Here is a 20,305-nt window from a genome sequence, read left to right as displayed (position 1 = left end):
TTAAAAGCTTTTGCACAGCAAAGGAAACCATAAACAAGACCAAAAGACAACCCTCAGAATGGGAGAAAATATTTGCAAATGAAGCAACGGACAAAGGATTAATCTCCAAGATTTACAAGCAGCTCATGCAGCTCAATAACAAAAAAACAAACAACCCAATCCAAAAATGGGCAGAAGACCTAAATAGACATTTCTCCAAAGAAGAGATAGATTGCCAACAGACACATGAAAGAATGCTCAACATCATTAATCATTAGAGAAATGCAAATCAAAACTACAATGAGGTATCATCTCACACCGGTCAGAATGGCCATCATCAAAAAATCTAGAAACAATAAATGCTGGAGAGGGTGTGGAGAAAAGGGAACACTCTTGCACTGTTGGTGGGAATGTAAATTGATACAGCCACTATGGAGAACAGTATGGAGGTTCCTTAAAAAACTAAAAATAGAACTACCATATGACCCAGCAATCCCACTACTGGGCATATACCCTGAGAAAACCATAATTCAGAAAGAGTCATGTACCAAAATATTCATTGCAGCTCTGTTTACAATAGCCAGGACATGGAAGCAACCTAGGTGTCCATCATCGGATGAATGGATAAAGAAGATGTGGCACATATATACAATGGAATATTACTCAGCCATAAAAAGAAATGAAATGGAGGTGTTTGTAATGAGGTGGATGGAGTTAGAGTCTGTCATACAGAGTGAAGTAAGTCAGAAAGAGAAAAACAAATACAGTATGCTAACACATATATATGGAATCTAAGGGAAAAAAAAAGGTCATGAAGAACCTAGTGGCAAGATGGGAATAAAGACACAGACCTACTAGAGAATGGACTTGAGGATATGGGGAGGGGGAGGGGTGAGATGTGACAGGGTGAGAGAGTGTCATGGACATATATACACTACCAAATGTAAAATAGATAGCTAGTGGGAAGCAGCCGCATAGCACAGGGAGATCAGCTCGGTGCTTTGTGACCACCTAGAGGGGTGGGATAGGGAGGGTGGGAGGGAGGGAGATGCAAGAGGGAAGAGATATGGGAACATATGTATATGTATAACTGATTCACTTTGTTATAAAGCAGAAGCTAACACACCATTGTAAAGCAATTATACTTCAATAAAGATGTTTAAAAAAAAAAAAAAAAAAAATTCCATCTATTCTCCTGGAGAAGAGAAAGGCAAATCAAAGAGGAGCTTACATCACTGAGAATGCTGAAGGCTTCATTCAGAGCTATATCCAGCATTCCGATTCCTTTGGCAAAAAGTTTGTCCAGATGCTCCCTGAAGTGCTGAAACAACAAAGCAAAAAAATCCATTAGCATCTGTCCTGTTATATGAAACACCAACCTTGAATGAACAAGCACATGCCAAGGCAAAACCAATGATTCTCAGACCCAAATGGTCATAATTTGGCTTCTGCCTTTCAAATTCAAAACATAAGAACTTATTCAATATAAAATTTACCTTCCATGTGTATTTTTTTAGTTTTGATTACATTTTAGGAGAAAAGAAGTTCAGATTTTGGTGAAAAGTATGTAATTTGTTGAAAATTCCTGCTTTCCTCTCCAGTTTCATCTCCCATGACTCTCCACTCTCCCACCCTCTATTTTCCCACTCTTGATGATTTTTTAAGACTCCATGCATACCCTCCCTCCACTGGGAACACACTCTCCATCCATTTTCTGCCCTCCCCTCCCCATCGTGATGGTCTCTCTTACCTACTTTTGGGGTCTCAGTTTGAACATCACCCCCTCTTGCCCTGGGAACCTTCCCAGAACACCCACCTGAGAGCTTGGAATGCTTCCTTGCAAGCCCAGGCTGGCACACCAGGCTCAGATCCACCATGCACTTAGCACTTCAGGTGTGTAATCGCCTGATTAGATTCTCTCCCCACTCAAGACTGTGATGTTCCTAAGACACGGCATGTCTGGTTGTCTATTGCCCCCCACATCTACCACGTTTCTGATACACAGAAGGTGCTCAATAGCCACCTCCAAAGAGCCAAAGAGTGAGGCTAAAGACTGGATCACAACATGAGAACTGTGCCTATGGAAAGGAAATCCAGGCTACAAATAGAGAGGGCTTCGAGGAACAGGCAGATGGGAAGAAGCCTCTTCAGGAGTAGCCCCAGGCCCTCCTGCTATGTCGGTTCCACAGAAGCCCAGCATCAGCTGGAAAGTAAAGGGGACAAAGAAAGTGACTGTGAAACCCAAACATTTCTGCTTCCCAACAAAGAGGCAAGAGCGGGCACAGGCGCGTGCCCAGGTACACGGGAATGTACATGATGGTCACTGGCCCAAAGCCTATGTCCACAGCAACACAGCACCTGGCATCACTTTCCAACTGACCCATTCCAAAACCGTATCTTTTCTATTGAAATGAATTATTCTCTTTCCAAAGGCATCTATACCCTTGTCTGCTGGGGAAATGGCTGGAAAAGTCACTAGGAGGGAGAGGGGCAAGAGGGCTGGGTTAGTGGTAAAGGTTTGCCAGTGACTTCCTGGCCTAGGAGTGGCTTCCTTTCTCCTACTGTGCCTGAGACCCAACAGTGCTCAAAGTGTGCCAACAGCATTCACATGGTGACACCCACTCATAATGTGTCTGCCTGAGGACTCCAAAAGTGATCGAAGCATCATAGAGACTGATCCTAGGACATGACTGATGGTTCTAAGATGTTGTTCTGCCTGGGGTTTCTGGTCATCAGGATGGACTGCAGCTTTGCTGGCAAACTGGAAAGGAAAGCTTGAGTGGGATCCTTATGGTGATCAGCTTTATTTATTTTTTAAAAAATAAATTTATTTATTTAATTTATTTATTATTTTTGGCTGTGTTGGGTCTTCGTTGCTGCACACAGGCTTTCTCTAGTTGCGGCGAGCGGGGGCTACTGTTTGTTGCGGTGCACGGGTTTCTCATTGCAGTGGCTTCTCTTGTTGCAGAGCATGGGCTCTAGGTGCGCGGGCTTCAGTAGTTGTGGCGCGCGGGCTCTAGAGCACAGGCTCGGTAGTTGTGGCGCACGGGCTTAGTTGCTCCGCAACATGTGGGATCTTCCCGGACCAGGGCTCGAACCCGTGTCCCCTGCATTGGCAGGTGGATTCTTAACCACTGCACCACCAGGGAAGCCCTGGTGATCAGCTTTAATGACACCTAAGCCTAACATGAGTCAAGGCTGGATGTGAAGTTGGCAAATCACCCTGGGGATACTCATACCACCCACAAGACCTCTTCCCTGGTCCAACCCTTCCAGCAACCATGCTGTCATGCTTACCAGAGCAGCCCCGGTTCTGGAAGCCTGCTCTGTGTTAGGTCCTTAACAAACACCAGTCAGCTGGGTCCTCACAACAACCCTGTGAAGTTCCATCATCCCATTCTGCAGATGCTAAGACTGAGGTCCAGTACTGTGCCTGAAGTCACATACCTCCAAGCTGCCTGGCCCAGGTTCTACCCAGGTTGGCTTCAGCTGCTCTAATGCCCTCCTTCTTTCCACTACACACCTGCTGCTCTTTTTTTTTTGGTGGGGGTTGGGGGGGCTAGCCTGCATGCCAGGCACTGGCTATGAGCTTGACATACACCTGGCCAGTTTGTCTCCAGTATGGTTGCTCTTAATCCCTGCACTTGGGCTGCAGCTGAGTCTACAGGTGATTATCAAGTGGCACGCTGAGGACCAGGGACCCAGGCAAACCACACATCCAGGAACCAAGTTTCCTGCTTCTCTGTTCTTCTTGCTCGATGCCTAAGGCCCCAGCAGGATGCCGAGCTCATCGCATGTTCTCCATGGGCACTCGGTGGACAAACCTAGGAAGCTGACTGAATCTGAGGAAGCCCATGCATCCCGCTGCAGGTGGGCAAGAGGGGATCAGAGCAAATCAGTCTGCCTTCTCCAAGAAACTCCACCCTTGGAAACCCGACTTGTGGGTGAGTGGTGACCACCAAGAGGACTTAGGCTTGGCGAGCACCACCTCAGGGTGGCCCCAACACACCCTACAGGACACAGAGCAGGATGACGGGCCCATCAGAGAGTCTGGTCTTTAACTGGCCCCAGATTCACATCCCAGTGACTGGACGCTGCCTTGACAAGTTCGTTCTATTCATTTGATGTCATTTCTGTCAACTGCATTTAATTGTGCTCAGTCACACAAGTTTACACAGTTTTTTTTAATAACACACCAATTTTTCTTTTACTCCATGTGTAGCTGCATGTCATGTGCAGAATGATGCTTCAGGCAATGGTTGCTTTTATTGTTGGACATTTAGAGTAAAACGCAATAACATGTCATGGAATTCCCCTCAATTTGCTATTATAACAAGGTCAATTGTGATTTTGTTTCTTCCTGGTAGAAATTGGGTTCATATATGAGACAGAAAAAATATTTCCTCAAGTTAAAGGTTTCCAAATGATGTCAGCCAGATGAAAGTTTCTCTCTTTATTTCTTCCTCCCTGTCCCTCCCTCACGACCAAACTCCCTTTCCTCCTACTCCACAACCTAAACCAACTCAACTTCATCATCCTGGTCTTCCACGCTCTGCATTTAACCCTCAGTCCAACTCTCCTCCAAAGCGGGGACAGGGGGTCTTGCCTTCCAGGGAACCATCTCCTGCAATATGACCTCCACTAAGAGCTGCTCTGTCCATTATGGTAGCCATGAGCTACGTGTAGCTATTTACATTAAATTTAATTAAAATTACCTAAAATTAAAAACTCAGTTCCTTGTTCACACAAGCCACATTTCAAACGCTCAACAGCCCCATATGGTTGGTGGTCACTGCATTGGACTGTGAAGATTAAAGAATATCTCCATCATCGCACAAAGTTCTATTGGATAATACTGACCTGGAGACACAAGGGCTAGTCTGGTCCTTCCTCTTGACTAATGGTGAGTCAGAGGAAACTCTAAGGCCAGTGGCTATGTGTGATTTTGCCTGTCCAGCATCCTTTCCCCTTCTTCTGATTTTCCTTCTTCCCCGCCACCCCATAATTTATATAAATTGGATGAGGCTAACATCTCTCTCTCTCCTTCCCAGATCAAGGGGTGGGCGCTTTGATCAGCCCTGTCCAGTCTGTGAATTCCATCCCAGAGGCCACAGTTGGGCTTCTACTGGAACGTGAGGAAGAAGACTCTCTCTCCATTGAGATTACTGAGAGGTCAGGGAGGCAGGCTGGTCCTGCCAGCAGCCATGAAGCCACTGCACAGGAAGGGCTCATCTGAATAAAGGTAACAGCCAAGGAGAACAGAGCCCACAGTGGAAGGGGGCGAGATAGAGTCACGACAGCATGGCTTGAGCCCCTAGATCCAGCCATGCTTAGTTTTCTCAGGTAAGCGAGTCAATAAATTTGCTTCTTTGCCTGAGCAGATTTAGCTGTATTCAGGCCACTCAACCCAAAGGACCTTGATGACCAAGCCCATCACAATAACCCTGGCTGAGACAATACCTCCCCAAAGACCCCCATGCATTACAATGATCCTTCTCATCTCATCTATGCCCTCCTCCTCCCCTTCTTAATCACTGGCATTGCATTGCCTGCTTTGCACATCGTCTGAGTGCCCATGCCAGACAAAGACAGGCACTTCCTACACAGCACACTCGTGGCGCACATGGATGGAACAGCCATGGCTTTTGCTCCCCATGGCCTGGAGTAACTTGCTGAAGATGAACTCTAATTGTGTGCACTCCAAGGGTAGTGTCTGAAAGGGAACGAAGGGGCCTGGCTGACTGCCCTGCAGCCTTCTTATCAATACAGATTTCTTTTCCTATTCTCAGGTGTGGCTACTTACTGTGAGATCAAAAATGTTTATATTTAATGCAATCATATTATACTTGTATGTTAGCAACTTATATGTTAGACCCCATGGACTTTGCAAGAATAAAACTGAACTGGGATTCAAGAGACTGAGTCCTAGTTCTGGCTAGTCCACTTACCGGCTATGACACCCCGAGGCAAGAACCTTTGGCTTTCAGGCCTCAGTTTTGCTCCCTATGAAATGGGGATGGGAAAGCTTCTGTGTATTGGGTAGAAAAGTGAGAGCATCAGTGCCTTAGAAGCAGCAAGCAGGAGCCAGGTGTCTTGAATTCCAATTCCCACTCTGCCACTCACCCCCTCTACAAGCCTTAGTAAAGATACTTCCTTCATCTATGCCTTCCTTTCCCTCTTAATGCAAGAGGTATCAAGCTGACCTCTCACTATTATTACAGGAAAAGTCATCTGAAAGAACTGCAATGACAGAAACATGTGAGACTACTTTAATTTCATATTTGCTAAAAGAAATATTTGAAAAAAAATCCTGCAAAACTTTACACCTTAAACACCTATGCCAACTTCCTGGTTTACAACTTTACAGTCTAATCCACCTTGAAAAATGACTTATTTCACCCTTTAAGGGCCAGGTTTTATTAAATGGAGAGACGCGTGGTTGATTTTACTGACACCAAGGCCTCAGTGTCTTTCAAAGCAAGCTACCAAAGAACAGGAGGTTCAGAATTAGCCAAGCCAGGAAAACAGTCCTCAACAACTGTGTGCCAGAAGGTGGCCAGTTTCCATTATTTTTCTAAATTAAAATAAACAATTTATTGGGAATGGTGACAGTTCCATTTTATTATTAAACTTCAATAAAGGAGGAGGCGGCTGGCTTTTTATCTTTGCTTTAGGCACTCATGCAGCATATGCTGCTGCTCAGGAGAAGGCCTCGCTTCCAAAGCAATTAGTGCAGCTTAAAGCCTGGGGAGATGAACCAGCACGAGCGCCACGGCTGCCTATGCCCGATGCCAGCAGGCACGGCGAGGCCGCTTATCTCTGTGAAACAGTCACAACATCCAGGCCAGTGGAGGGTCCTGGCGAAACAACCCTCTCCCTCCACCAGCATTTGATTTAGTTGAATCAATACTGATAACTCTCTCTGTGATAATAGCAATCATGTTTTTTCCTATGTAATTATAATGGAATGTTTGAGTCCTCCCAATTAAAAGCAGGGGATTAATATAAAAAGTGGCCATCGGGAGACAAAACAATTCCCCATCCACAGAGTCATTGAGAGCCAGTGGTCCTGGCTGGGGTTACTTGGGGGAAAGGCTAACAACCACCTATCAATGATGCCCATCCAGGTCACTTGAGTTCAGCAGACCCAAATTTTGTGCCCATTACCTCTGGACAAGGGTTGCTGCAGCCATGGGAAGGCTTTCAGAAATTGCCTCACCCAGTTCCTCCAACGGCAGCCAGCACTGGCCGGATGATAACTATGTGCTGGGCACTGGGTATTTTTCACCCATAACCTCACTTGATCCTCCTAAACACCCCTGAAATGTACTATTAGGTTCCTATTTTACACTTAGGCAAATGGAGACTTAGAATGGTGAAATACTTGCCCAGGATGGCAGAGCAAGTAAGAGGAAGGTGGGTTTCAAAGTGCAGAGCCCCATATCTAAACCCACATGCAATCGGCCCCTTCCAATACACAGGGTGCAGCTCTCGACGTCCCTGACAAGATGCAGCATACAGAGCCCTAGGGATCTCATGCAGGGCTGGTTTCATGGGTACATGACGTATGCAGCCACACAGCGCCCCATGCTCAAAGGGCCCATGCTTGGTTTAATGCTACACTGTCACTATCTTGAAATTCTTAATAATTTTACTGTTGAATCTATGTTTTTTGATGAGATCCAATGGAACAAGATTGTGCATGTGAGCAAAGGAGATATGGGAAGTGTGCAGGTCCCTGTTTCTTGCTGCCTGGGTCACACCTAGCATCTGTCAGTGCCCAGGGAGTGCAGAATTCTGATAGATAGCTAGAGAGCAGGTGTTCATCAAACATGCTTGGCTTTGTTAGGTTACTTTGTATTGTGGCCACCAGGTGACAAACTAAAATTAAGGAGCTAAAGGTATGAGTGCTCTGTGGAAGCTCTCCAATCTTCAGCTGTATGAGTAACAGACATGGTGCCACTCGCCTTCTCCTAAAATAGGGATACTGCTCATGTCAATATAAAATCAGACTGAATAGAGGAGCAGTGTCCCAGTGATCATGTCTGTCTCATTCTGACGCCAAACTCCTCATGGAAATTTCCAAAAAAGCCTTCACACATTGCAATGGTCGCATCACCAACAAGCTCCAAACCCAAACTGCAGCAGGTTGTTTGTCAGAGACCCAGAGGATCTCCATTCCTGCCTTCCGACCTGACTGATACTAGGCCACGAGATGATTTCATATAAATATGGACTCTTCATCATGATGTAATTCCTCCTGACAACAAACCCTCCTTCATCCCCAACCCTGGGATAATTCTCCCATGCTCCAGTGGAGTCTGAGAAATCCCCTGGCTTAATTTTACACCATCTTTTGGGCACATGTGTCACGGACCTAGGGCATGAGTACTTAAGCTGAGGCTGATGTATATAAAGCACCCAATAAATACTATGGTCATCAGTATTACCTTCTCTTCTGTCTTGGGTACACTCTTTCTGCTAGGTCTCAAACCACCCCCTGGACCACCTATTTTCCAGAAACCCTTTTCTCTAACTCTTTAGGGACACATTGTGATTTTTTTTTCCTGGGGAAAGCTACCCTTTGTTTCTTATCTCCTCACTACGTGTGCTCCCCCTCTACATGCTGCAGAGAGAAGCACTTGTACATATCTTGTGACACCACTACCTCAAAGTGAATTAGACTGTCATTAGATTCCGGTGGGGAAGGCAGACTGTGAGATTGTGTTTCTCAAACGTGAAAACACAATAGCCCAATAAAGCTGGTTTTAAAGAGGCAGGTCCAGATGTTTGCAATTTGGGGGAGAAAGTACAGACCTGATAGAACTGTGTCTGAGTCAGTCCCCGTTTCTCCTTAACGGTGTATATTACAAATTGAAGTGTCTGGAGGTAGCAGCTGTTTAATACTAGCGCCAAATTGGAGACAAGATGGATCTCCTGGATATGAACAATGAGTATTAATTCATACCAGGTAGTCAGTTGAGCTACAACCTCATTTCAGTGGCAGAAGCACTAACTATCCCATGTTAAGATGATGATGATGAGCCCAGAATTGGATATTCCCTGCAATCTGGAAATACCTGAAGTGGAACCGGTGCCTCCACAGAAGCTTTGCACAGCAGGGCAAGGCGGGGTCCAGGAGGACTCCCTGCCGTATCAGTTCATCATCCTCCTTGTGAGGCCTCTGAGGGAGCCAACTCTGAGAACCTTCCAGAGACTGAGGAAAGCCACAGTCCAAATGCTACTTGGACAGAAGCACTCGCTTTGTGTCTCGCTTGGCAAGATGCCGTTGTGTGTGTGTAAACAGGCAGGCCTCACTCTTCACATCTTTCTGACATTTCTGAAGGTCCAAGTTCATAAACTTTATAAAAACCTTGATTTGATTCAAGTTTGCTTCCTGGAAGAAGGAGGCTTTCATCAACTGTAGTATACGAGACCAGACAGAAGTCACAGCTTTAGTTCATTCCAAACACAATGCCAAGCTCTGGAAACTTCAGCTATGAAGAGATGTATATTTATAGTTGGCATCTCCATGAGAGAAAGGACTTCATTTATCTTGCTCACATTATGGCCCCAACACCCTTACGGTGCCTAGCGAGCCCAAGGCAGACACTCAAATACTTGTTGAATCAATGGACAAACTAAAATATACAAAAAGCCTTATATGAATGCAAAAGTTAAATATGATTGGACCCAAGTTCAATTCTATGAATTTATTATAGGGAATTAATCAAGCAAATACGCAAATATTTATATACAGATGCTCATTACAGCATTATTTATAAAAGCAAAAAAAAGGAAAGCAAACTATATTTTCAACAATAAGGAGGTTGAAATGCTCTGTAGCCATCTAAAATATTGTAGAAGAATATTTCAGGGACTACAAGGGTTATCACAACTTGCTATTAATTTTAAAAGACATTTAAAGAAGTTACAATCCACCTTTTTTTAAAGCACATATATCTGATATCACAGCCTTCAGGATAAACACAATGGCATTATAGTGGGTTCTTTTGGTAAGATTACATGTGACTTTTAAAATTTTCTTCCTTTTGCCTATCAACATTCTTTATTATTTTGTATAATAAGAAATGTTAAAAATGAAAGCATCATTACACAGACAAAGCCTCAATGCTGTAGATGAGCTCCCTCTTCCTAGCATGTCTACATTTGTGGAAGAATTCCAAATTTTGGAATCAGCCTTGAAGCCATCTTTCAATTTGCAGAAATACCAGGTTGCTCCATACGACAGACAGACATGCTATCAAGTGCCCATTGGGTGCTTGACTCTTGACCTGGAGCAGTAGGGACAGTGGAAGAGATGGTCCCTGCCTTCAAGGGAACCAGAAAAACTCACACAATGACACCTCAGAGGGGCAGGCCCTTGAAAGAAAGGAAGAGAGTGGATAGATGAGGCAGAGAGAGCCTGGCAGATAGGAGGAATTCTTGGAAGATAAAAGAACTGAAAACAGTTGGGTGAAATAAGCAGTCTTGGAGCCTTGTTTAGGAGGAGGCCAGGGACAGCCTCTCTTCCTCTTCGGTGGAGCCACCTACCTACATTCTCCGGGCTGGGCGGATGGCAGGGCCAGTGCTGTCTCCTAGCCCAGCTACCTAATTGATTCTGCCTGTGCTACAAATGCAACCGACTCGCTGATTAAGGCAGAGCTGATTGAAGCTTGTCCTCATCTGTGGTTATTTCTTCTTTCCCCACGTTTGTTGATAGTGACACCGAACAGAGGGGGACCACCCACAAAAACCTTCAACTTCAGACAATGGAAATGTCTAAACAACAGCAGGCACTGCACTGCTTCAACTCCAGTTTGAAATCTCAGATTATGCGGCTGGTGTTTTTTAAAAGATCCCAATGGAAGCTCCTTCTGGGGTGGTAGTAAAGAAGAGATATACCTCCTCTAGTGGTCAGATAAACTTTCACATCACCACAAGTGAAGTAGAAACAAATTTAACACTGGTTCAAAAAAAAAAAAGACAGAACCCTAAAACTCAGTCTACCTACCTCAAAACTTTGTACAGTAATTCAGAACTCTTTTCTTCTTATTATTATGTAGATGTTCTTTTGAAGCCATCTTATAAACAGGTAAAAAAAGAGGAAATATTTATTCTCAGAGCTAATAAATGAGACCAATTCCAGGGTTGGCTTCGCACAGGAACCCAAGTTTAGAAGGGCCCAGGTTTAATGATCTGCGGCCACCACCTTGCAATTCTTAATTTTTGGACAAGCGGCCCCTCATTTTCATTTCCCACTAGGCCCTGCAAATTATTTAGCCAGTCCTGATGTCAGCTTGGCTTGGGGCAGACATAGGGACAGGAACTTGGCATTGTTATTAGAAGACTGTCTCCATTCACAGACTTTTGTCTCTACATAAATGTCTACGCATGTTCATCAATGCCTGGTTTTATTTCCCAGTGTCCTAAAAGGCTAAAACAAGAACACAGCATTTTATCCTTAACTGGGAACTGTACACAGAGTCCTTCACAGCTATTAGTTTGATAAGCCAGCTATTAAAATTAGCTGGTGTCAAATATCAGGAAAAATGAAGAGTTTTAGAAGGCATCTCCTAACCATAAAAATATTTAATATTTTAACTCCAAAAATAACTCATACATTTAAATCAGGCTCCCAAGGCTTGGAATGGAAACAGTAATGAGAGATCAGAAGGTACATGCTCATGAAGCTTCCACATCTAAAAAAATCCAAGGAGAATCGCTAATTTCTGTGGGGTGACTGGAGCAAAAGTTTTGGGGTATACTAGATCCCAATGATGTCTAATAGTAGGTTCATGGACGGACCACAACAGAAGTACCCGGAAACTTGTTAAAAAACATTCTGGGGCTCCAAGCTGACAGATTCTAATCCAGTAGATCTCCAACGGGCTTAGGAATCTACACATTGTTTAATATTGTTCTTGGGATTCTTAGGCCCAGCTGCCAAGTTTTAATCATTCACCACCTGATGACCAGAATGGGAATTTAGAAATTATTTAAGTCAAAATGCTTTTAGCCAAATGTGACCAGTCTCATCCAACATGATATGTCCATGATGAAAATGTGAGTGAGTGGTCTTGGTCAGCTACTCTGGATCACACAAATCCAAGTGTAAGACATTGGGTACACGATCTGGGCATCATCAAAAAATATAGATAGATAGATAGATAGATAAACATTTGATTATCAACAAAATTGAGTGAAGAAACCTCTGGGCAAGGAGGTCCAGTGCAGCATCCTGGGAGCAGAATGACAGGGAGGGCTCCAGACATTGGGTCAGAGCTGCACTCAGTGAACTGCCCCTTCTAAGACCTGCAGCTTCCATGCACGGCTCATTAGATGTACACACGATGAAGCCATGGTGTGGGAGGCTCATACAGCTGGCAAGGAAGGAAAGCCAAAAACAAGTACAGCAGGAGGCTCCATTTATGAGGCAGCTCCCTCAGTGCCTCACAGCATACCCCATTATCTTGGGTACTCGGCAGTCTGTAGTTCCCAAAACCAAACCAGTCCTTGAGAAAAAGCCAGGAATGCAACTTTCTAACTACCCTAGTGGAATGATCATGAGATATCAGTTTCAACCAAGGCACAGCGATTTGTGCTAGATGCTCTCCTCCAAGACCCAGCTAGCTGCTAAATGAGGTCAATCCAGCTCAACCCAGCAAGAGTTTGAGGCAAATACCCTAGAAAGCTGCTAGACATAAAGCAAGTCTTTTAAGTATTACAGATAGAAGAACATCTTCTCTCTCTAAAGATAAGAAGAGGCAGCTACACAAGCGAAAACACCTTCTGCTTTGTGCACTGAACGCGTTTAATGGAGAGGAGACTGATCTTCAATTAGCAACAGGGCACAAACAATGTGTAAACGGAGCAAGGCTGCAGGAGCTTCCTTCTGTTAGTTTTTGGGTCTTCTACCCAAGTGTGCCATTGTACCTCACTCCCCCAGGGAGGGGACAGGCTGTATCAGACACTGCTTGAGAATGCAGAGCTGGCAAGGTTCAGGTCAGACAACAGCTCCTTCCTGAGAAATGCCTTCCGCGCCAACCCCTGATTCTAAAGTGTTTCGCGCAACTAACTGGCCGCAAACTCGCGGGTTGTGCACACTCTGTGCCAGCTGGCTTACACCACCAGGGCCTTGGCAGGCAGAGCAGAGGGTCTGGGCCTGGCATCTGGATGATCCTCCCCAGGCTCAGTGATGCAGCTGAGGCAGAGACCCTGGCAGCTCCCTGCTGTCCCCAGGCTCTGCCCCTGTGGCCAGTGTGCTAATTAATCCTCAGATGGTCTGGCATCCAGGCCCAGACCTAAGGAACGAGCACAGAGTGAAGTCACGTGGCATTAAAACCTTCAGGGGGTTTCTCATAGCTCATTTTAACCATGTTTGGCAAAAGTAACAGGTTTAATCCCTCAGAAATAATTGAAGTTAGAGGGCAGACCTAAGGGCTGCTTTCCCACACTGCTGCGGTAATCTGCATATGAAAGTCCACTGTTCTGATGACCAGGTTGTTTTTGGTTTTTTTCTTATTAATTAGTTACTTTATTTGCTTTTAGGCTCCTGTACAGTTAATTTATACATTTAATAGTGATTAATTGAATCAGCTGTACAACCTATTGGGAGCATATAGGCTAATGTGTTACACCTGAGGTCGCCTCCCAATTAACAGGGACTGGCCGTAACACATAAGAGAAATGCTGAACTATCAGACCATTTTTTTAACCTACAAAAATAGCAATTTAATAAGGCTGCTCCTAATAGTTTTTTATTCTGATCAAGTCGCCCTAGATTCATTTCATCTAATATAAAATATGAGATTGCAGGATGTGACTTCCTCTCCCAGAGTTAGTGATGATCCAATGAAAGGAGAGAGAAGACGAGGCTTTGGAAAGTAAGGAGTCGCAACCGAGGTGTGAGGGAGGCATGACTGGGTTCCCATTACCCTGACATTCACAGTGTTCTAGAAGGTTACAGCAGAATAGCTAAGGTGGCTGCACCTGCCACTCAACAAGGCAGGATTTTACAATGTGCTGCAGGACCTCTTGCCATTTCTACTTTCTTTTCTATCTTCCCATCAGTGACACCTGCCATAAAAATAACTTGGGTTTTGGGACTTCCCTGGTGGCACAGTGGTTAAGAATCTGCCTGCCAATGCAGGGGACACAGGTTCGAGCCCTGGTCTGGGAAGATCCCACATGCCACGAAGCAACTAAGCCCGTGAGCCACAACTACTGAGTCTGCACTCTAGAGCCCATGAGCCACAACTACTGAGCCCGCGTGCCACAACTACTGAATCCTGCGTGCCGAGAGCCCGTGCTCCACAACAAGAGAAGCCACCGCAATGAGAAGCCTGCGCACAGCAACGAAGAGTAGCCCCCACTCGCCACAACTAGAGAAAGCCTGCACGCAGAAACGAAGACACACGCAACCATAAATAAATAAATTAAAAAAAAAAAAAAAAAAACTCGGGTTTTAGTGTAAGACAGGGGTTTCTTGGACATTAGATGCTGGTCAAAAACCTAGACTACAGTCATGGACAGTATTATTTTTATAAGTGCCTGAAGTGGTCTCTAGGGTAGCCCAGATGCTCTGGGTCAGTCACATTTTACTCACAGATTGTTATATTTACTGATGGCCCAGGACATGTGTGCATCCAAGTGCTGAACTGTTTCTGTGCCACATTGCAAGGTACAATTCCCATGATTGTTAACTAAATATTTGTGAAATCATGGACAGCACATTCTAGCTTAATGGTTTGAGTGTTTCCATTAAAAATGTCAAAAGGTGGATAGCTTGGTGGTATATATGCACATGAGAACTTCATGCAGAAGGGCTGGTCTCTCTGGGAGAGATGCTCTGGGAAGTGGCTTGTTCTGAGAACTGCAGTTTACTGCAGTTTAGGCTCCTGTACTCTAAATACTCTATCTTTCTACATGTTAACATTTGGGGCAGAAAAACCTCTTAAGATATCATTAATTATCATTATTACTTAAGTGAATAATCAATTACTCAAATTTGTTAAGATGCTGGCCCTGCAAAACACCCTAATGCCATTCTCCCGTTAAACTTTCCCAGAGTCCTATGTGATAGTACAGGAAGGAAGGGGACAGTGGATGCTCACCTGTGGATGGGAAGGAAAAGGCAGCTTACAGAGGTGAGGTGACACACACACTGCTCCACAGCTGGTCACCTTGGCCAAACTCACAGCCATGTTAATTTGGTTCTTAACCGTTAGGCATTTCCACCTCTAATATTACTCTTCTCTCTCCAAAATAGAGACTATTGATCTGAAATTAAATTCACCCCAATAACTCAAAATTGTCATGCTGAACAGTAACTCTGGTGGATATAGATATATTGCTGTAGCTTTTATCAAAATTCTTGACGTTGCTTATGTACTCCCAGCTATTTTATCTAAACCGGTTTTGGTCTTTCCCCGCCCCCCCCAAAATTAGACTATCAGCTCCCATTTTTCAACTGTCAGTTTGCCTACCTCTAGCTTTTTCTTTTACTCTCAAGACCTAAGACTTCATGTTAAACTATAGCAGGATGAGAAAATGAATATTCCTTTCTCCATTCATTCACCTATTTAGTCAGTAATATCTGAGCGCTTTTGATGGGCAAGGTCTCCTTCTAAGAGAGGCAGCAGTGATAAAACACAGAGTATGAGTGTCCGCAGAGAGATCTTTCAGGTTGTGGGTGAGAGACAGACAAATGAACAAGTAAATAAAAAGAAAGGAACATCTGTCACAAGGGCTCACATGAGTCAGAGCAGGGTAACATGGAGCAGGGGTCAGAGAAGGTGACCTCTGGGCTGAGATCTAACCAAAAAGTAAAGCTTCTACTTCTTTCAGGAGGAGGAGTTAGTGCTGAGGCCCTTAGGAGGTGGGAGTGGGCATGGCGTAGAGCGGGATGACAAAGAAATGAACTCCATGCCCAGAGTGGATGAAGAAAGAGCGTAGAGTGGTCGGCAGGCATAGCCCTCACTGAAAAGAAGGTTAGGTTTCATTCTAGGTGGAATAGGAAACCTTGGGAGGGCTTTGATCAGGAGACTGACTTGATCCGATGTGCTCCTTCCTTCCTCCATTCAGTGCTCTTTATGCACAGCCCGGCCCTATGCTGGATGCAGTAGAAACAGTGGTGAATACAAAATCAACCAGGAGGCCCTGGCTAGTGGGAAGGGCAGAGAGAAACCAGATCGCCACGTGGCATCATGGGGAAACCACAGAGGGCACTGTTATTCTATCTGAGCTCAGAGGATGAAAAAGTTAATTGGGCAAAAGAGATGTGGGAGAATAGGAAGGAAAAAAGTTGTATGTTCCAAACAGGGAAAACAGAACACATGTAAGGTTTCAAGAGGGTGCACAATGACTTCTAGGCTATAGGAATTTTAATATGGCTGGAATAGGAAAGAAAGAGGGAAGGAAGGAGGGAGAGAGAGAAGGATGATGGAGGGCAGGGCTGGGGGGAAATGTCATAATAGCAAAAGAGGAGAATGGATAGGCAAACAGGAGGCATATGATGGAAGACTTAATGAGGAAGGGCCTAATAATTCAATATTCCAAGATAAGTTCTAGAGATCTGCTGTACAACGTCATGCTTTTAGTTCACCTAACTATAGACCATCGTCACTCTTTTGTGGTAATATACGTAAACCCACCTTATTCTTGTTTAGAGCTCATTGTGTTATTTTGGATCTAGAAAAATTTATTTACATTTAAGTTATTCCAAATTTTTCTCTGTATTTTTAAATGTACTGTGACATTTTTTAAAGCAATGCAATTCTCACTACCTTTTATTAATTCTGAATTGAATAAAAATGGGTTAGTGTTTGTTCTCTGTGCAATTTTGTCTCCCTTGGTGTTTGGGCAGGCAACATTCACCAGTGTGCAGAGGGCTACTTTCTGCTTACAGTTCATAACATAGCCCTCACTCCTGTAACACTGGCAAATCTGTACAATGTATACCCATCTGTACACTGGATGCCCATAAAGCCATGGGAAGTGGGAAGTGTTAGAATCCAGGATGACTCTTTTGACAAAGTTCAGGCTGGAAGAAACAATACTGGGGAAAATCCAGCAACTCTGATGTGTAATTTTGTTAATTCATGGAAGTTCAGTGTCTCCTGATCCCGTGGGAAAAGATCAAAACTGTGGAGGAAGATGAGAGTGACATGGGTTTCTAAGATTGGTTGATTTTGCAGCAAATACAAATGAATCTTGAACAGAGCCATGAAATTCAGTGGATTTCAGAACATCTTCATTATAAAACCAGAGAAAAACCATATCACTAATCTTCCTCCCTCCCCCAAGAGAGACCACAGGAGGTTCATTTTAAGGTCTGATGAACGGTTCAGGAGGTCTGAAGTAGATTAGGACGAGAGTTTACTCATTTGAATTCTATATTTAAACTCCAGGCTCAACCAATCTGTCATGGTTACTCTTTCTTTAAAGAAAGAATATTTCCGTTATTTGGTACATAAAGCAGCAAAGCAAAATTCTCTCTAGACAGTAAACAATACTTTGAAAGACAAAAACAAAAACTTAATAGAATCTCAAGATCACTTGTTCAGGGATGATGTATCATGGGCCATGTCAAGCAAAATCACAGGAAATCTGTGAAACAGGACTATTTGGTCTGTCCAAGGCCAGTGTTTTTGCCCTAACATTTTCTTTTATTTCAAGACATCAAGATTCTCTCACTCCTCTTTCAAATTTTTAAGATGAATTTTATCAAACTCTGTTTTAATTAAAATTATCCAGTTTTGATTTTTCAGGAGGTCACCTAAATATTGGGAAACCAGAGTTAACTGTCATTGGACTGAAGGTACATGACATAATAATCCCAGATGTCACCTTCTAGAAGCCCTTTCATACCCTTTCATTAACTGCAAGTAGCATTACAGTGGCCACCAGGGAAATCATCATAAGATGAAAAGGTAAGAAAGACATGATATTTGGCTGTTATGAGAACTTGTCAGGATATATATGGATATTTTGAGTGAAGAATGAAACATCCCAAAGGATTTGGCACATTTTAGTCAGAATTATTTAACTCACAGGATGGAAGGCTGGCATCAACGTGCAGGCACACTGCCCATTGTACACAGGTTTATACAGAAGGTCATAATCCCCATTCCTATTTCACAAAGAACATGAGAAAATGGCTTCAAAGCTGCCATTCAAGGGATTTGGACTGAACTAGACAGAGTAGTGAGGAATATCAACCCTGGAATCAGATAATTTCACTCACAATCGAGTTCAGGTTATCCTGATTATATTAAAATGTAATGCATTTCATGCTTTGGTTTTCAGTGTTTTGTGGGTCTTCTACTGAAATGAAAAAAAAAATTTTTTCAACCAGAATCCTCTCCCAGGTGGCTTATCTATTCATTCATTCATTCATTCATGGTTCTACTGAGCATCAACCTCATAGGTACTGACCTAGTTGCCCAGTCTTTTCCTTCTGGAAAACCAAGCAGGTCTGTCCAACACAGGCCTGCCTCCTTGCCACAGCTGTAGACACTGGGACCAGGCTGCTGGCTGGGCTGCTCCAGCCACTGGAGATGCAATTATGGATCCAGAATGTGCACCTAACCTTGCAGAATCAGAGTCCATAAGAAGACACATAGGGGAGGCACTGGAGGGAGTGGGGATGACTCCTGACACCATGTTCAAGGCCTTGGGTGCAGACTTTTCCGCCCCAGGACTTTGCAGTCAGGTGAGGTGATGTAAATTGTCATTTTGCTTTTTATGAATTTGCTAGTCTGTGTCACATCCACAATGCGAGTCCTTAATGTATGTGGCCTAACATCTATTTGATGATACAAATGGAAATTGGTTGAAATTAGCCAAAAGAGCTCATCTTTGCTTAAAATATCCCAAGATTCCAATGAAAAATAAATGCTTTGTCTTCTGAGATTTGAGGTAAGAACACTGAAATCACTTGCCATTAGAAACTGAGCTACAATCAGCACCTTTTTTTAAGACAACTAAAGCAACCTAACACACATTGTTCAACTGCTTGCACTAATTTGATAAAGCCCCTTTTTAAGATCAACTTGTATACTTCATAATATTTTTAATTAAACTCTTTATTTTGAGGTAAGTATAGATCCACATGCAATTGTCAGAAATAACACAGAGAAATGCCTTATACCTTTTACCTAGTATTCTTCCACTGACATGATGCAAAACTACAGGATAAAGTGATATATATATATACACTATCTGTATAGTATATAGTGATAGAATATCACAATCAGGGTATTGACACTGATAAAGTCAAGATACATAACAATCCCATCACAACAAGGTTCCCTCATGCTGCCATTTTATAACCACTGACCTCTCCCCACTCCCAACCCAAACCCCTGGCAACCACTAATTTGTTCTCCGCTTCCATAATTTTGTCATTTCAAGAATGTTATAAGAATGGAATCATGCAGTATATATTATTTTGGGATTGGCTTTTTCCACTCAGGATAATTCCCCAAATATTCAAAGATTTGTCCAAGTTATTGTGGGTATGAATAGTTCTCTTTTTTTAAAATTGCTAAGTAGTATTTCATAATATGGATATATCATAGCTTGTTAACTATTCACCTACTGAAGGATATCCGGGTTGTTTCCAGTTTTTAGCTTCTACAAATAAAGCTGCTATGAACATCTGTGTACAGGTTTTTGTGTGAACACAAGTTTTCATCTATCTGAGATAAATGCCCAAGAGTGCAACTGCTGGGTCACATCGTAATTGCATGTTTAGTTTTATAAGAAACAGCCAAATGTTTCCCAAAGTGGTTGTATCATTTTATGTTCCTTTCAGCAGTGTATGGTATGAGTGATCCAGTTTTTCCACAACCTAGCCAGCATTTGGTGTTTTTTATTATTTATTCATTTATTTTATTCTAGCCATTCCAATAGGTGTGTAGTGATATCTCATTGGGGTTTCAATTTCCCTAGCTAATGATGTTGAATATCTTTTCATGAACTCACTGGTCACTTGTATATCCTCTTCAACAAAATGTCTCTTCATGTCTTTTGCCCATTTTCTAATTATGCTTGGACTCTTGAGTTGGCATTATTTATGTATTCTTTATATACTTGTACTCTATCTATACGTGGTTTACATATAGTTAGTATATTCATATAGATTGCTAGTTCCAAACTATATCTTGGGAGAAGGTATCTGCAAACCACACATTTTTTCATCCTTTCAGCAGGGTCTTTCACATAGAAAAGGGTTTTTTTCTAATTTCAATGAGATCCATTTTATCAAATTTTCCTTTTATGGATTGAGCTTTTGGTGTCAAGCCTAAGAACTCTTTGTCTA

At 43.2% G+C, this 20,305-nt stretch overlaps 1 protein-coding gene across 1 annotated transcript in view; it reads right to left on the bottom strand.

Moving 5' to 3' along the window:
- CACNA2D3 (calcium voltage-gated channel auxiliary subunit alpha2delta 3) overlaps positions 1-20,305 on the bottom strand; it is a 791,777-nt gene that overhangs the window by 397,857 nt on the left and 373,615 nt on the right. The window contains exon 10 of the mRNA XM_061195439.1: positions 1,211-1,300. Coding sequence (XP_061051422.1) covers positions 1,211-1,300 — 90 coding nt within the window. The remainder of the gene's footprint in view (positions 1-1,210; positions 1,301-20,305) is intronic.

This window comes from Eubalaena glacialis, chromosome 7, assembly GCF_028564815.1.
Source record: "Eubalaena glacialis isolate mEubGla1 chromosome 7, mEubGla1.1.hap2.+ XY, whole genome shotgun sequence".
NCBI lineage: Eukaryota > Metazoa > Chordata > Mammalia > Artiodactyla > Balaenidae > Eubalaena > Eubalaena glacialis.
This window is presented reverse-complemented; position numbering and strand designations above follow the sequence as displayed.